The 15000-nt window shown below is 44.8% G+C and overlaps 1 protein-coding gene across 1 annotated transcript in view; it reads left to right on the top strand.

Moving 5' to 3' along the window:
* LOC310770614 (two pore channel protein 2-like) overlaps window positions 1-15000 on the top strand; it is a gene marked incomplete at its 5' end in the record, with an annotated part of 34192 nt that overhangs the window by 14514 nt on the left and 4678 nt on the right. The window contains 14 exon segments of the mRNA XM_083663362.1: window positions 3545-3617; window positions 3874-3973; window positions 4097-4162; window positions 5601-5665; window positions 6627-6718; window positions 7211-7292; window positions 8786-8875; window positions 9270-9389; window positions 9490-9549; window positions 11636-11764; window positions 11966-12006; window positions 12335-12431; window positions 14025-14096; window positions 14601-14677. Of these exon segments, the coding sequence (XP_083519488.1) occupies window positions 3545-3617; window positions 3874-3973; window positions 4097-4162; window positions 5601-5665; window positions 6627-6718; window positions 7211-7292; window positions 8786-8875; window positions 9270-9389; window positions 9490-9549; window positions 11636-11764; window positions 11966-12006; window positions 12335-12431; window positions 14025-14096; window positions 14601-14677 (1164 nt within the window).

Raw genomic sequence — 15000 nt, 5'->3', positions numbered from 1 at the left:
AACATTTTCAGTGCAGTTTTTTAATGCAAAATCTGGAGCATTTCCTCCTTCAGTTCACGGCACCAAGACGCCTGAAAATGCATCTCTGTGTAATGTGTTAGGAGTGACAACATACAACGACACCAACGCCTAAAGCTGGGCTCAGACTACAGGATTCTGACAATCTTAGCCGATTTTGAAATCTGGCTGTGACACGCACTACAGGAGAATCTTCCCTAGAATCTCAAACATGCACACACTACAAGATTTGTAAATGTGGCGCACCACGCACTACAGGATATTATTAAGATTATCGGCAGGATAATCACCTTGATGCCCGGCCATACGAACCTGTTTCGTTTTTGGGGTTCCAGCAGTGATCAAAGCGCTCCGCCCCCACCTCACCTCTCTCTCTCGTTTCCTCATTTTCATGCCCGTCTCGCCAAACAAATGAATCTCACGGTAGTTAGCATGCGTGTAAACAACGCGACTCTATTGTCTGTACAAGTGAGAACACAAACACATGGCCTACCAACATATATTTCCCTGCTGCATGTCATGAGATCGGCAAAAGTTTGGATAGACTGGATTGCTTCCCGCAGCAGCAATGCCTTTTCCCCCCACACTGCCTGGCTGATAGACAGGTAGATTACAGCCTCTGACTGGCAGGGGCTCAAAACTACGATATAACAACTTTTTATTCATTGGTCATTCATTGTGATATAAATGAGTGACATTTTCCCCCAAATACTCGTGGTTCTGTGCTGTTGGTATTTGGTAGCCTATAATGCCTGCAGTGCAGCGCATCAAATGAGCCGCGTCAATTAACGACGGGAGTCTCGCGCAGCAGCAGAATGATGTATTCGTGCAGATTTTCAGTCCTAAATATCAAACATGTTTGATATGATCGGGACGGCCCCGATGAGGCTTTGAGCAGATCGGGAGGCTTAAGATTGGATCTGCAAACAGCTCACACTACAAGATAATCGGTGCCGAACGTCGGGCCCGACCAAGCTTGGCAAGCTGCCAGGCCAGATTTCTCCTCCGATTCTCGGGAGGGGTGAATCGGGCATAAATCGGCCCGAAAATCCTGTAGTGTGAGCCAGCCTTAAGGCAGGCTTTACTGGTATCAGGAAACAGCTGACAGCCAGCATTTCCCCATACCTGGAAAGCCTTGCATAACAATGAAGTCTGGACAGATGCTCATACAGTATGTGTTCTTAATTTGTGTGAACACCAACGAAGAAGAGCAACACAGCACAGACTAGTCCATTATGCGCACAGACTAGTCCATTATGCCTACATGTAGCTAAAGTTACAGGTTTGTTTTGAATCCCTCCCCTCCACTGGCAAAATCTCTAACCTGGCAGAATGACAGGTCACTAAAACTCTGTCCAATGATCGAGTTACTTCTGAGTCATGTGACTTTTGTTTTGCAGACCTGATTGGCTTATAATTTGACAGAACAGTGTGTGAACCTAAAGGAACTAAATACAAAAAATGCAGACCGCCGAACTTCTTACTACAGTCGGTTTAAATCACATTTTACCACTCGTCAAGTGAAAAACCAAGCATCTACTTGAGTTGAGAGCATTCTCACTTCCCCATAGCCTGACCCAACGAGACACATAATGATATACTATGGCTTCAATGCATAGCCTGACCCAACAAGACACATAATGAGATACTCTGGCTTCACTGCATAGCCTGACCCAACAAGACACATAATGAGATACTCTGGCTTCACTGCATAGCCTGACCCAACAAGACACATAATGAGATACTCTGGCTTCACTGCATAGCCTGACCCAACAAGACACATAATGAGATACTCTGGCTTCACTGCATAGCCTGACCCAACAAGACACATAATGAGATACTCTGGCTTCACTGCATAGCCTGACCCAACAAGACACATAATGAGATACTCTGGCTTCACTGCATAGCCTGACCTGTTGTTCGTTCTACCCTGAATCAACCTCAACCTTTTCTGTGTGTGCATGCGTGTACGTGTTTGTGCGTGCGTGTGTGTGTGTGTGTTTGTGCGTGCATGCGTGTGTGTTTGTGCGTGCGTGTGTGTTTGTGCGTGCTTGTGTGTGTGTGTGTGTGTGTGTGTGTGCGTGCATGCGTGTGTGTTAGGGGTGCACCGATCGATCGACACGCAATCTGTATCGGCCGATTTGGACCTCAAATATGTGATCTGCTGTTTCCGATATTCCTTTAATGTTGCCGATCGCATAGCCGATCATGCTGCACGTGAGAAACATGAGGCAGCCCATTTTCATGTCTTCAATGTCTATCGTTTAACTTTCATATTGTGCTCTAACGTTTATATCATTGTGTTGCAAAGCACACGCTTTGCTTTCATCAGTGTACTCACCTCCATGCACACACTGCACCAGACTGTCAACACACCCCTTGCGTCTTTGAATCACACAAATCAGCTGGTGATTAGAGCAGCCTCAGCAGAGAGAAGTTACCTCCAGTCCTCCCGCCTACCGAGGCATTTGCATGCTGTTAAGTCCGTGTGTATTAAAGTCCCAGATTGACACGGTGGTAGTCGGGGTAGTGCACGCGCACACACAGACAATTTCCACGCAAGCATTGATGTTCCCGCGGGCACTTTGAAGGAAGCGAAAGTGTGCGGCTGAGTATGTGGATGTGCGCTCCGTTCAGACGGACTTTCTTCCTTTCTTTGAACATCAGTTGAACATGTTCTAATCCCCTTCTTCCATGTGTGCGTATATGACCAACCAGTAAGTCATTATTATGTTAATATTCCTGTATTGCATTCCCTTTTGGTTTTAGATCGATCTACCTGCAATCATTGCAATAACGTTTGTTGCGTGCATTTGCCGTTTGATTGTCTGTTGCGCTAATTAATGCCACTACTCAGATGGAGTTTAGCTGGTGTGTAGCTTGTGATTCTGTTGTTTCTCCCGTCATGTAACCCTGTCACCATTATGTAGATCGCACTCATAGTGCTGCTAATTATAACACTGTAACTCGGCCTCGATGGGCGGGTCGTTTTGATGTTCGTTCGATGCGGATCCCAATGTATGACGGTTATTGTGCATAACCCCGGTTCTATGAGTGGGAGCTCTTTGGCTTTAGTCATGGTTCAAGACTGGTGTTTAAGAGTAACTGACTTACAGTTTACCTAATTATCATTTATATATTATTAGTTGTTAATTATCACTATAATTGGCCTATATAACAGCAAGCTTGGTTACTGACCTGTTTGTATATTTTATTGCCTCCTTTTTCCAGACCACACACAATCCTACTATTCCTGTCATAATGCTGTAAAGAGCCTATACTGCTGTACTGTACTGAAGAGAACTGACAACTAAACGGTTGAACTCCCATCTGTCTCCTGCCTCGTGTTTTTACGGACACCCCAGGGCGTATATATATATCGGTGATCGGTAATCGGTAATCGGTGATCGGTTGATGATCGGTTGGGCAGATATTTCTCATAGGTGATCGGCAATCGGTGATCGGTGGCAAAAAACGTGATCGGTGCACCCCTAGTGTGTGTGCATGCGTGTGTGTGTATCTGCAGCGTGATCTTGCTGCTGGCGGTGCACCTCTGCCTCTTCACCATGATCGGCATGCTGCTGTTTGTTAAGACGGAGGTGAGCTCACCTGACCTGACCACGCCCACACCACCACGCTAGTCAAATGTATAGTATATGATGTATGATCTATGTAACTTAGGTTGTGTGTCGATATATCATGTAGCATTGTGACTGTGATGACGCTTATGTGAAGCCCTTTGAGAAATGCTTGTGATAAGGGGGCCATAAACTAATTCAATAATTCCTTTTCAACGTCTCAAATGATTATCTCCATCTCCGTCCGTCTTCTTCTCGTCCTCTCTGTGGCCTCCAGGATCCGAAGAAGAACGGGGAGTGGGAGCTGTACTTCAAAGACCTGCCTCGCTCCCTCACCTCTCTGCTGGTGCTGCTCACCACGGCCAACAACCCAGACGGTACCGCTGCTCCAGCGCTCAGATGATCCAAACACCTAGCGCTTAAATTGGAACTGTTTGATATTCTGTGCTGCTTCAGAACTGAACCACGGTCTTAAAGCCGTCTGTTTTGTCCTGTTACAGTGATGATCCCTGCCTACTCCTTAAACAGGGCCTACTCCATCTTCTTCATCACCTTCAGTGTCATTGGTAAGCATTGATCATTATTGTGTACATCGTCACCGTCATCATCACAAGGAAGACGACCGCATTGGTCGATTTTCAATCAGAATCAGAATCCGCTTTATTGGCCAAGTATGTAGACATACAAGGAATTTGACTCCGGGATTCACCTTATGTTCAGACCTTACAGTGGGCCAAATTCTTCCGGGTCCTGTTAACACTTCCGGCGGTCACGGCGCAAAATAAGAGAGTTGTTTTTGGAGCGGACAGTGCAGGGGGTAAAATAAAGAACGTAGCCTACTACTTTGAGCTCGGTACACAGCAAGCAAGCGAGTATCCACTGTTAGCCAGGTCAGATAACGTTATCGTCGACAATGACGAGCACTTTCTTGTAAAACATACCTGGACTCCAACAAAGAAAGCTTCAGATAGTTTTCTCTCCTCCGAGCGCTCGAGCCACTTACGTCCATAAGACCCGCAGACGTTAACGTAATTCCCTGGAATGCGAGACTTAATGAGCCAGTTACATGGCGTTGCATTCTTAGACATTGCCGTTTGCTTTTATTTGGTATGTTACATACAATTGGCTAAATTATTAGTTAATTCAGAGTTACTGCTGATATTGGAGCAGCCAGCCATTTTATTTTATTTTATTTTTAGCCGGAAGTTTTGACGCGGCCACACAACCGGGTCAAATGGGTGTGGCTACATAAGGTGAATACGTTGCTCTCAATGTACTTACAAGGGGAAAAGAAAATATATGCATACAAGCTAAAACCACAAACAAGGACAGCGATCAAAGGTACATAAAGCAAGTTAACTGCTATTTACATTATATACAGTAAGTGTGATGTAGAGTGACCGTTATAAACATGTGTATAGGAGAAAATAATAATAATACTAATTGTATATCTATGTACAGACAAAGTATATGTAAACCACACTAGATTGTAAACAAGGCTATAAGTCAGATATTGCACAGTTCAAGCTGGTTAAAACAATCAATGTTTACGAATGCAACCTCTAGTGGTGGGGTGAGTAAGTGCATGCGTGCAGTGCATACGCCAGAGTCGGGAGCTGTAACCAGGAAGTAGCGGCGACCGTAACAACAGTCTATTGAAATAGCTCGCTGACACATGAGGGTGAAGGGGTGGGATGGGTGGAGCGGTAACTTCCTTGTCTTTCAACTTCCTTGTCACAAGAGACCCTCCTGAAGTCTGTTTTGAACCTTAACCAGGTTGTTTTCGTTGCTTAAAAAAGTAACCGTTAACCGACGTGACATGCTTCAAATTAACCATGTCCCACGTGAGGCGTATGACCTGCACGCACCGTTTCTCTCATCGGTCGTTTTGGGAGTCATTGTAAACCGACTCATTCTGTTGTTTCAGTATGAGGACATGTTGAATACAATAGGGTTTACAGTGTTGTGTATAAAAGGGAATTTCTTCTGCTTCTTCTTCTCCAGGAACGTATTTCTTGATGAACTTACTGACGGCCATCATCTACAACCAGTTCAGGGGATATTTACTGGTGAGTCCCACATCTTCCATCCAGAGGAGATCATGCTGTTGAAGGAACATCACATCTTCAATCCCAGCTTTTTGTGATGCTTTAATTATCCAGGGAGAGTTGAGGCTTCTTCTTCTTCTTCTTCTTCTTCTTCTTCTTCTTCTTCTTCTTCTTCTTCTTCTTCTTCTTCTTCTTCTTCTTCTTCTTCTTCTTCTTCTTCTTCTTCTTCTTCTTCTTCTTCTTCTTCTTCTTCTTCTTCTTCTTCTTCTTCTTCTTCTTCTTCCTCCTCCTCCTCCTCCTCCTCCTCCTCCCCCCCCCCCCCTGTAGGCTCCTAAGTGGAGCATAGGGCCGCAGCCACACAAAGCCAACAGGCTCCTATTGCATTTTCTGTAGCAAGTGGGTTCTTCTGGGGTGGGGTTGCTAGCCCCACGCTAGTTTACACAGTTACACACATTCCCACGAATGTCGCGACCTTACACCTCCTCCATGAATTAAAGGGACAGTTCACCCCCAAATCAAAAATACATATCTCTCCTCTTAACTGTAGTGCTATTTATCCATCGAGATCAATTGGGGTGAGTTTTGGAAATATCGGACTAAAGAAAATATTTCCCTGATGAAAGTGCTCACAAAAAGGTCTGTGGCTTATCTTGAGTAACCGGGGAATGATTTCTGGAGAGGCATTATTGTTACGTTTTTCAAAAGTAATTTTTGGGGGCGCTTTGAGCACCACAAGCCGAGTGCCACCCAGTTCCATTGTATTGGAGAGAAGGCAGACATCTCTATGGCCGATATCTCCAAAACTCGCCAACTCACACCAAAACCATCTATTCTAGATGGATAAATAGCACTACAGGTAAGATCTATTCTAGATGGATAAATAGCACTACAGGTAATATACAGGTAAGAGGGACAATATGTCTTTTTGATTTTGGACATAAAACAGCTGATCTAACCCGTCTGTCCCTGCGTGTTAATGCAGATGTCAGTCCAGACGTCCATCATCAGGAGGCGGCTGGGAATCAGAGCTGCTTTCCAGGTCCTCAGCTGCCAGGGGACAGGCCGTGCTGCTATGTAAGACACACGCACGCAGATTTGACTAATTAGAAGGCTATTTTATCACATTTTCACAAGTTCTTACATTAGCGGTATGTGGCATTGTCAGTTGCAACCAGGAGATTTTGGAAAGAGACTTTCTCACACTGGTCCAGAAACTGGAGAGTATGAATTTTAAACAGTTACTTCTGCTTAGTGCAGCTCTAATGAATGCTGTAGCGAAAGTAATTAACATAATGTCATTACAGTCTGATGGAATAAACAGTAACATAGAAATGGAGTTCAGTCAGGAGCACTCGTATAGTCACAAGATAAAACCATATATAGCAACAAATGGTAACACAATTTGGTGGCAAGCTGCTCCCTGTTACGCAGCTGACATGCTGAAGGTCAGAATATGAACCAAACACGAGTGGTGTAGGTGATTGTTACTACCAGCTGATATGAACCAAACGTGTGTGTGTGTGTGTGTGTGTGTGTGTGTGTGTGTGTGTGTGTGTGTCTGATCAGAGAGCGTGTGCGTGTGGATGCGGTGCTGGAGGTGATGTCCAGGGTCCACATGAAGAGCTACTACAGAGCGGCCATCATCAAGGTTACAGCTATATCACACTGTCCAGCAGGGGGAGTGGGCAGGGCTGCATACACACTGCGACTTATACCACTTTCCAGTGTTGGGGGTAACTCATTACAAAAGTAACATATTACATGTAATATATTACTTTTAGCAGTAACTCAGTAACTTATTACTTATAGGATTTCGGTAATATTATACCAGTTACTTTGTCAAGTAACTCAAGTTACAAATTGAGTTACATTTTATTAAATTAAAGCACATATTTAAAAAAGAAACAATCATTTCCTAATCAAACTATGTGTTTTTATGCAAATAACCACTATAGATGACAATAACAAAGGAAAAGAATAACATTTAGAATTTTGGATTGTTTACACTGACTTCAAGGTGGTTGAAATTATTTTTCGGGGTGTTCAGGGGCGGCGATGTCATTCTGCTGCTGCTGTTGTTTTGATGAAAGTAATGCAAAAGTAGTGTAATAAGTAACGAGTTACTCTACACAGAAAGTAATATTGTAAAGTAACTTATTACTTTCAAATGCAAGTAACTAGTAATATGTAGTATATTACATTTTGAAAGTAACTTGCCCAACACTGCTACTTTCACACCAATGACCAGGGGTGCTTTTACCCACATTCAACCCTTCTTTTGTCAGTTCACACCAAGTCAGTCAACACGGGGTTAATCCAATCAATTCAATCCAATTACGGTAAGTCAGGCTGGAAACGGACAGCCCGCCATATTGTTTCGCTGTCACAACGCGTCCTAAATGCAGCGCTTCACTGTGCGGTGAAAGGTGTGTGTGTGTGTCTCAAGGCTCTTGCAACGGTTTGCAGCTAACGCTAACCTTGCTGCTAGCCTTTTGTCCCGCCCCGGTTCTTAGCAACCTGGGCGGTGGCGTTCACACTGAAATCAACCCTTGTCCTTTCAAACACAAAATCAACCTGGGAATAAGCCTTGTTGGACCTCGGTCTGAAAGGGGTATTTCACTGAATGAGGTGCAGGTCTGAGAGAGAAGAACACCCCTGCAGGTACAGGTGTGAGAGAGACTAATTGAATTGACTTTTAAAGACCTTTTTAGACTACGTGGAATTCACGACCAAATATAAAACCCACATAAGGAAACTAATGGGGGGGGGGGGGGCCTGCTTGAAATGAAAGCTGTGAAACTAATTTATAAATGTTCAGGATAAGAAAAAGCATAGCAGGAAATGGATTGTTATGGGACATGACATCAAATTATGTTTCGTAAAGAAGATAAGATACATACAGTACAGTATTGTACAGCACAGGCCACACAAGGAAACCTGTACTTACATGGTAATACGTTTTTAAGGCATTCATATGTTTTTTTTTACTTTTCTTCTTAAGACCTTCAATTTCAATAATAATTTAATTATTTTAAGATGTATTAAAATCTTTTAACGACCTGCTGCAGATATGACGTATCACCTAGGTTTGTTCATTTAATCAGTCAATTATGTTTTTCTTGTGCCTCCCCACACCTCCAGGTGGTGCAGCCGTACTCCACCGTGGGCTACATGGACCGAGACGACTTCAGGAAGCTGTTTGACGAGCTGGATAAAGATCGCATGAAAGAGGTACAATTTAACATTTCATTTCACTTTGCGATCTGTAATATACAGCAAGGGAATAGCTCGCACAGCTCCAGGTCTTAGGCAGCTCAATCGGTGCAGGTTGCAGGGAGATCACAGAAACAGAGGTAGGCAACAGCACTCGAATTAGAGTCAATCTTGAGGTTTTTTTATTTATTAAGGGCAAAACAGACGCGTTTCAGCCTTAAGCCATCATCAGCGTACATAAGTGTACATACATGTTCTGATGTACACTGATGATGGCTTAAGGCTGAAACGCGTCTGTTTTGCCCTCAATAAATAAAAAAACCTCAAGATTTACTCTAATTCGAGATCTGTAATATATGCCACTGAATCTCTGTGTGTGTGTGTGTGTGTGTGTGTGTGCGTGTGTCCACAGCACCCTCCCTTGCCCCAGTACAACTCTCCAGTCCTGCAGAAGCTCCAGATGGTCTTCAGTCACTACTATTTCACTATAGTCGGCAACGCGGTGGCACTGGCCAACGTCATCTGCATAGGCGTAAGTTACACACACACACACACACACACACACACACACACACACACACAGACCAAGCTGACTAACATACCCTATAATGTTTCCTTTGCGTGTGTTTCAGACCGTCCTGGTGTTGAACGCTGACAAGTCCATTGCCGAGAGAAACGACTACAACATGGAGGTTAGCAGCTGTTGTGTTCTTTGTGTTTTTTTTGTCATGTGGACGTTTTGAAGTTGGTTAATGATGAACACTCAGCTCACATGCTCTGCTGCCTTGACTCAGGGTGCCGGTCTAAGCCCTTGTTACACGGCCCACCCTTGTATACACAGGACGCCGAACGTAAGTAGAGCTGAAGCGTGAAGCAGGCACAGGCTGAACTGACACCTAACCGTTCACACAAGAAGCCTTCTCTTTTCCTCTCACACAGTGCCTCCTCGGCGCGCCTTGAACCCGCCCACAACAACTCCCATTGACTTCATGTCTGGCAGCTTCAAGCTGGACTGAATCCTGAACGATCGCTCCAGCGCGGCTTCGGCGTTGCTTCGCCGTGGCGTGCGGCCGGTGTGAACGCTCTCACCTGTTAACAAGGACGCCGGAATGAAACTGCGTGGCTTCAGCGTGTGGCTTTGGCGTTGCTTCGGCGTGGCGCGCGGCCGGTGTGAACGCTCTCACCTGTTAACAAGGACGCCGGAATGAAACTGCGTGGCTTCAGCGTGTGGCTTCGGCGTGGCTTCAGCGTGTGGCTTCGGCGTGGCTTCGGCGTTGCTTCGGCGTATAGTGTGAACGGCCACTAACTGATTAACGCCGCGTGTGCTTCTGTGCTGCAATCCAATCCTCTGTGCCGATTTCAGCTTAATCACAATAATCACAACTCTGTCACTGTGTGTGTGTGTGTGTGTGTGTGTGTCTGTGTCTGTGTTGTCAGATCTATATAGCTTAAATTCAAACAGTGATTAATTAGTGCGTCTGTAATCTCAACACCTTTACAGATTGGAGAGAAGAACCTGTTTTCGGAAAATATATTCTCCGTTTGTTTTTGCTCATTCTTAACACATTCACTGCCAACGACGTGTTAACACGTTTTCAATATCCAGCTGTTGACTGCCAACGACGTGTTTACACGTAAAAAAAAATTGATTTTTTTTTTTTGACGGTGGATCGTTGATCTGGCCCTTTTGCATCTCCTATTATAGTGTTAGAGCCGCCGGGCGTGTGCAATCCATTCCGCCGACCCACTGAGTGGAGACGGTGCTCAGACTATTGAGAGCCAAGCAAGCCAAGACAGCAGCATGGAAGCCATTATCATGAAAATGGATGGGGCGAAAACGCTTTCGCTTTCGCCTGGGTCCTGGCTGTGGGGGATTGCAAACTTGCATGGTGGATTGCGGATGGAGCACACTTTGAGGCACGCAGCGTAAATATGACCAGAGTCGCAGGGGCTTCATCGGAGCTCTCGGCCAGGGCTCCGGGAGGCGGGCGAGTCCAGCCGGGCTTCCTCGGGGAGCGGCCAGGCACAGCCGCACAGCGGCAGCGGGGCAGTGAGACTGTGACAAGCTTGTGGTGCAGCAGGCCATTTTGCCTTGCAAAATAGCACCAAATTGGAAACAGCCATAAAAGGCTTTTAGAATGGGATTTTCAACCCATTCTTTTTTGTTTCTTTTTCGCTCTAATTTAGAGTAATTTAATTTCTATTCAGAAATTTATTTGAGAGGTCGAGAGTATGAGAAAGTGCATTTGCACAGGTAGGAAAGTGCTTGTGACACGGCGCTGCAGCCAAGAAGAACGCCCACGGAGGGAGGAGTTGAGCAGAGGGGAGTTTCCTGCTGTTATGGAGGAAATTACTGTTCAAAACTATTGTTTAGGTCTTACTGATGCCAAAAATGAATGGTTAAAGTGACTGTTCTATCGAATTTCACAAAAAGCCGTTTATCTCTGAATAATTTTTCTCACGCTGAAACCATGCTGTATTCAACTGCTAATGCTTACATAACTACTAACTCTACAAACTAACTCTTTTAGACAGAGAAAGCACACATTCTATTAGTTATTTTTAGATGATTGGTGTTCACGAAGTATTAACAGAAAACAATCCTCGGCTGTTGTAAAATGAGCCTAGAATCCTCAAAAAAAAACCTGGCAGAACCTACCGACAGCATTGAAAAAAGGCTGGCAGTCAATGTGTTAAGACAATCTGCTTCACAAATGAGTTGAAGTGAATGTGAATGAGCCCGGCCTAAACTGACCACTGTCCCCCATTGGCTGCCAGGTGATCAACTGTTGCTTCATCATCTACTACCTGTCGGAGATGTGTCTGAAGATCTTTGCCTTAGGCTGGAGAGGCTACCTGTCCTACAGGAACAACATCTTTGACGGCCTCCTCACCATCCTGCTCACGGTAACGTGGCTGCACCTGCTGAATACCTATGGAACTGTCGCGTTAACTTGACTCAGTTGTTCAAGGAATACACAGTTTTGGGGGGATTGGCCCAAAATCATCCATGTGTCTCTGTTAACTCTACCAAAAACTTTTCATATTCCTTTAATGCAAATAAATTCAATTTCAATTTCACTCATTGCATTTATTTCCCCCATTTAGGCCCTGCAGATCACCATATTGGCCACCTACAGACTTCCATTGTAGGTTTACTCCCTTCATAAATGTTTACATATTATGATTGCACACCTGACTTGACACTGTGTATGTGTGTGTGTGTGTGTGTGTGTGTGTGTGTGTGTGTGTGTGCGCGTGCGTGCGTGTGTGTGTGTGTGCGTGCCTGCCTACGTGTGTGTGTTTGCGTGTGTGTACGTACGTACATGTGTGCACGTGCATGTGTGTGTGTGTGTGTGTGTGTGTGTGTGTGTGCACGCACCACAACAGGGACCCAACAACTTAGCCTGGGTAAACCCATCCCCCTAGTGACTGGGAACTGAGAGAGCAGGTCACGTGGTGGCTGGGTTTACCTAGGCTACCAACAACTCACAGTCTGTCTCTGTGGGAGATGGTTCGCCTGGTCAACATGCTCATCGTCTTCCGCTTCCTGCGCATCATCCCGGATATCAAGGTACAGGACATGCTACAGGACATGCTACAGGACAAGGTACAGGACATGGTACAGGACATGGTACAGGACATGGTACAGGACATGGTACAGGACAAGGTACAGGACATGGTACAGGACAAGGTACAGGACATGGTACAGGACAAGGTACAGGACATGGCTGCGTGTCCAAAGCTCAAGCTGCGCTGACACTCAACGACCTCATCACAAATAAGATCGTGTCATTTTGTGTCCCTATGTGTGTTAAGCTCCAGACACGTGGGCCAACAGTCGGCCATCGGTCAATGTCGGGCCGTCAGTGAGCGACTGTGGCCCTACAGTAGTTTTTGCGGTGTGTCCCGCACCGTTTGCCCTAGTCATCCCGCTCAGCCTGTTAAATCGTCAGTGAGAGAGATCGCTCCGATTGGCCGGTCAGCTGGCCTTCAGCAAAGCCCCTGGAGCCTGTCGCTGTATGATATCGCCCGTTTCGTTTCGTGCGCTTTCTCCATATTTTTCTAGCTCCGCCTCTTCCGTTTTTCCTCCACAAGCAAAAGACCAGGCAAACGCTGACAACGTCAGCGCCATCTGCGACTCTTTTTATCAGAGATATTCTGGATTAGAAGTAGCTATATTACTAAACCGTCACAGCACGCACAAAACGTTCTTCTCACTTTTCAACGTCATCCCTACTGTATCTGATCATTCCAATACACATTTTCACAACGATGTATCATAACAACGGTTTGTATATGTGCAGTACTAGGTCTCACGCAGGCACACAACGTACGTGCTAGTTGTCGTCTATAAAGAGCTGCAGGGATGACGTATTTTGTAGTCAGAACGCGGAAGTCCCGGACTTCCTGGTTCTTCACTGTTTCTGTCTATGAAATTTTTGAACGGGTTTTTGCCGCGATACTTCTAATAATCTCTCTGGGCAACGCTGGCTTAATGAAACGCGAACCAGAGTTCAGTCGGATAATCTTCACAGATGAGGACCACTTTCATGAGTTTTGTAGCGTAAATGCGAGCCCTAGAAGTAAAAAGCTCGAGCTAAGCTAATCCAGAACTACACACTGTCGCATAGGCTTCCACGTCACGTCAGCGCTCAACCTGGACTGTTGTTGGATGTGTGCACTGATTACCCCGGGCTGAACGGGCTGAACCAGGTGAGGGAAAGAGAATTTCCGTGTTCGTCCTTTGAAGTGGTGACGTTATTGACGTATATATCCCCATCGACTCAACAGTGTAGTCTCATTTAGCCGTTTGCTAGCTAGCCGCCCTTTTAACGGCACGTAAAAGCTTCAAAACTCATAAAAGTGGTCTTCATGTGTGAAGATGATATTACTAAACACTGGTTCGCGTTTGATTAAGCCAGCGTTGCCCAGAGAGATTATTAGAAGCATCGCGCCAAAAACCCATTCAAAACTCCCATAGGCGAAAACAGTGAAGAACCAGGAGTGTTAGCATCGATGATTTCCGGACTCATCCCTGCGGCTCTCTATTGCGGTGTGTTTTTAATGCAACTTTTCAGCCCCCGACACAGGCGACGCATGCTAGTTCTTAGATGGCAGTCTGGTGTGTCTGGGCCCTGATGCATACCTCATTTTGTTTCTCCAGCTCATGTCTCTAGTCGCCAGTACGCTGCTGGACCTGGTGAAAAACCTCCGCGCCTTTGCCGGAGTGCTGGTGGTGAGTGACGTCATCACACACACTGTCCACATCAGCATACGGCCATACAGTTGGTGTGCCATGTTTGGTCATGTTTTATTTAGAATTAGAAACATACATTCATTTATTAATTCATTCATTCAAGAGTTTCATTCCAAAGTGAGACATCTACTATTTGAACACATAGCTGCTCTTTACTGTAAAATATTGCATTTTATTCAAAGTATTCGCAATATTAAGAGCTTTGATTTAGATTTAGAGGAGCAAACATACAGAAATGTGTCCACACTTGCAAAAGTGCCTTAATATAAATATATTAATAATAAAAAAATAATATAGTGATGATAAAAAGGAATATTCCTGACAATGACTTCCATCACAGACACGTATTTGTAATATTCATTGATATGGGTGATGCATTCAAGGAGAAAAACAAAATTATTATTTTTTTAAATCAAAGTGTAGCATTTTGGAGTGAACCTGCTACTGTACTTTCCTAACAGCAGATCCCTCCTCTCTCTGTAGGTGGTGTACTATGTGTATGCTGTGATTGGGATCTGGCTATTTGAGGGAGCAATTACACCACCATCAACACACATGAGGTATAGTGATATAGTGAACACACATGAGGTATAGTGATATAGTGAACACACATGAGGTATAGTGATATAGTGAACACATGAGGTATAGTGATAGTGAACACACATGAGGTATAGTGATATAGTGAACACACATGAGGTATAGTGAACACACATGAGGTATAGTGAACACACATGAGGTATAGTGAACACACATGAGGTATAGTGATAGTGAACACACACATGAGGTATAGTGAACACACATGAGGTATAGTGAACACACATGAGGTATAGTGAACACACATGAGGTATAGTGAACACACATGAGGTATAGTGAACACACATGA

The sequence above is a fragment of the Poromitra crassiceps genome (assembly GCF_964638095.1).
Source record: "Poromitra crassiceps genome assembly, contig: HAP1_SCAFFOLD_135, whole genome shotgun sequence".
NCBI lineage: Eukaryota > Metazoa > Chordata > Actinopteri > Beryciformes > Melamphaidae > Poromitra > Poromitra crassiceps.
The sequence above is the reverse complement of the archived record's forward strand: the minus strand, read 5'-3'. Positions and strand labels throughout refer to the sequence as shown.